The 2,139-nt window shown below is 48.4% G+C and overlaps 1 protein-coding gene across 1 annotated transcript; it reads left to right on the top strand.

Moving 5' to 3' along the window:
- Nucleotides 1–1,058: 1,058 nt before the first annotated feature.
- LOC124170607 lies at nt 1,059–1,793 on the top strand. Its single transcript, XM_046549434.1, has one exon. It carries the CDS (start codon nt 1,059–1,061, stop codon nt 1,791–1,793), a length of 735 nt encoding a protein of 244 aa, XP_046405390.1.
- Nucleotides 1,794–2,139: the final 346 nt, after the last annotated feature.

Here is a 2,139-nt window from a genome sequence, read left to right as displayed (position 1 = left end):
AATCGGTCAATCGCACTTCGATCAATATAATAAACACGTCTTCAGGTGTTAATAAGTTACTTTTGTAATGAAATCCTTCCTAAATTAGCATTAAAATGTGAATGTTTTCCAAACAGAGTCTTTAATACATTTTGGGAGCTTTTCTCACGATATATCTGAAACCTACTCTAAAGGCGAGCTCATCGTCATTGCGATCGGTTGTCACTTAAAAATTCCGTATCGGAAATCCTACAGGGATGACCTTCGACGATGACCATGATCACCTGCACTCTCACTATCACTGGAACCCGTGGTGAAAATATCATCCCAATCCAATTTCTATTTGGTTTTAACTGGGGAAAGAGCAACATAGAACTGCACATTCTTTGGGCAACTTTGGGTTTGACTATCCCTCAAACACTCCATTTCCCCTGTGGTGCACATCAGTCCCATTTTTATACGATAGCCTGACAACCTTTAAATTGATCCTTGGTTTATCCTGACAACCAACTAAATGGAAATTGCTGATCCACACGTCTTACTCTATCTCCACAGTTTCCAAATCAAGGGCCGCGGAACATTCCTCTTGTGACTCAACTTTTTCTGAAAAGCAAGCCGGCGTAGAATAAAATGAAAGAATGCTGCGATTCATTTTTTGTGACCAGCTCTGGATTCCATTCTTTTTCCATCTACAACTTCCTTTATCTTTTGGGGTAAACTATGGGACAAGATAATGTTTAAATATTTTCATTAATGGGTGGCACCATTCAACCGGCGCTCGGCTGTTTTTTCGATCCTCGCCTGAAGCTTCCAGAGGACGGGGGAAACTTCGAGATCGTCCGTCCAGAATGTTCGGGCGAGGGTCATATAAATACGCCGATGCCAGGCAGCCCGGGGCAGTTGCCGCGAAGCCATTGACTCAGCAGTTTCCTTTGTATAGTGCCTCAGTAATAAATTACTTTGTTACCCGGCGCTAGAGTTTAATTCGAAGTACCTTCTCCCACACTGGTGACCCCGACGTGATCGGCTGATCGTAATTTTTTTGAAGGTACTTTTTCACGTCAATCACCGCACACGCAATGGAGGAGCTTCAACGGCAGCTTACTCTACTCAAGCAAGAAAACGAAGAGCTGCGGCAGAAAACTCAACTTGCGACTCACGCCAACGCAGGAGAGCTCGAAGAACACCAGACTACGCGCACGCTAGGCGTTCACCGCGTGACACCGAAGCTTCCACCCTTCTGGCCTGACAATCCCATCGTCTGGTTTGCCCAAGTGGAAGCTCAATTCGCTCTGTCGGGCATCACTCAAGACGCTACTCAATACGGGTATGTAGCATCTCATCTTGACGCCAGATGGGCAGCGGAGGTTCAAGACATTCTTACTAATCCTCCCAGTGAAGGTCGGTATCTTCGCCTGAAAGAAGAACTTATCCGGCGTCTCTCGCTGTCAGAAGAAAAGCGGGTTAGGCAACTTCTCATCGAGGAAGAGCTAGGAGAGCGAACTCCTTCACAATTCCTACGTCATCTTCGAAATTTGGCAGGTACTACCCAAGTCCAGGATAATCTACTTCGTACACTATGGCTACAGGGTCTTCCAGCAGCCGTCCAAGCAATTCTCCAAGTCCAACTGAAACTACCGCTGGACGAAGTCGCCAAGCTCGCGGACCGTATCATAGAGGTCTCTTCTCCGAGCGCCCCCGCCGGCATCTGCGCCGCTACTAGCACGCCGACCAACGATCCAATTGCATCGCTAACCAAACAGTTGCAGAACTTATCACAGCAAGTTGCTGCTCTTCAACTAAGCTCCCGCTGAAATCATCGGAGATCTCGGTCCCGCGGCCGCTACTATACAGCCGACCACTCAAGATCCCCTGCACCTCGTTCCAGTTCAAGCTCCTCAGCAGTCCGAGTCTGTTGGTACCACCAAAAATTTGGGAAGAAGGCTCGACGTTGCGCGACGTCCTGCTCTTACGAGGCGGAAAACACCAACGGCAGCTGCTAGTGGCGGAAACCGGCTGCCAACTCACAGGAAGCCGCCTACTTGTTACAGACCAGGTCAGTAAGCATCGTTTCCTCGTCGACACGGGCTCTGATCTTTGCTGTTTCCCGCGGCGACTCGTAAAAGGTCGCTTACCTCCTACAGGATTAGACTTCAGTGC

Source organism: Ischnura elegans, chromosome X (assembly GCF_921293095.1).
Source record: "Ischnura elegans chromosome X, ioIscEleg1.1, whole genome shotgun sequence".
Lineage (NCBI taxonomy): Eukaryota > Metazoa > Arthropoda > Insecta > Odonata > Coenagrionidae > Ischnura > Ischnura elegans.
The sequence above is the reverse complement of the archived record's forward strand: the minus strand, read 5'-3'. Positions and strand labels throughout refer to the sequence as shown.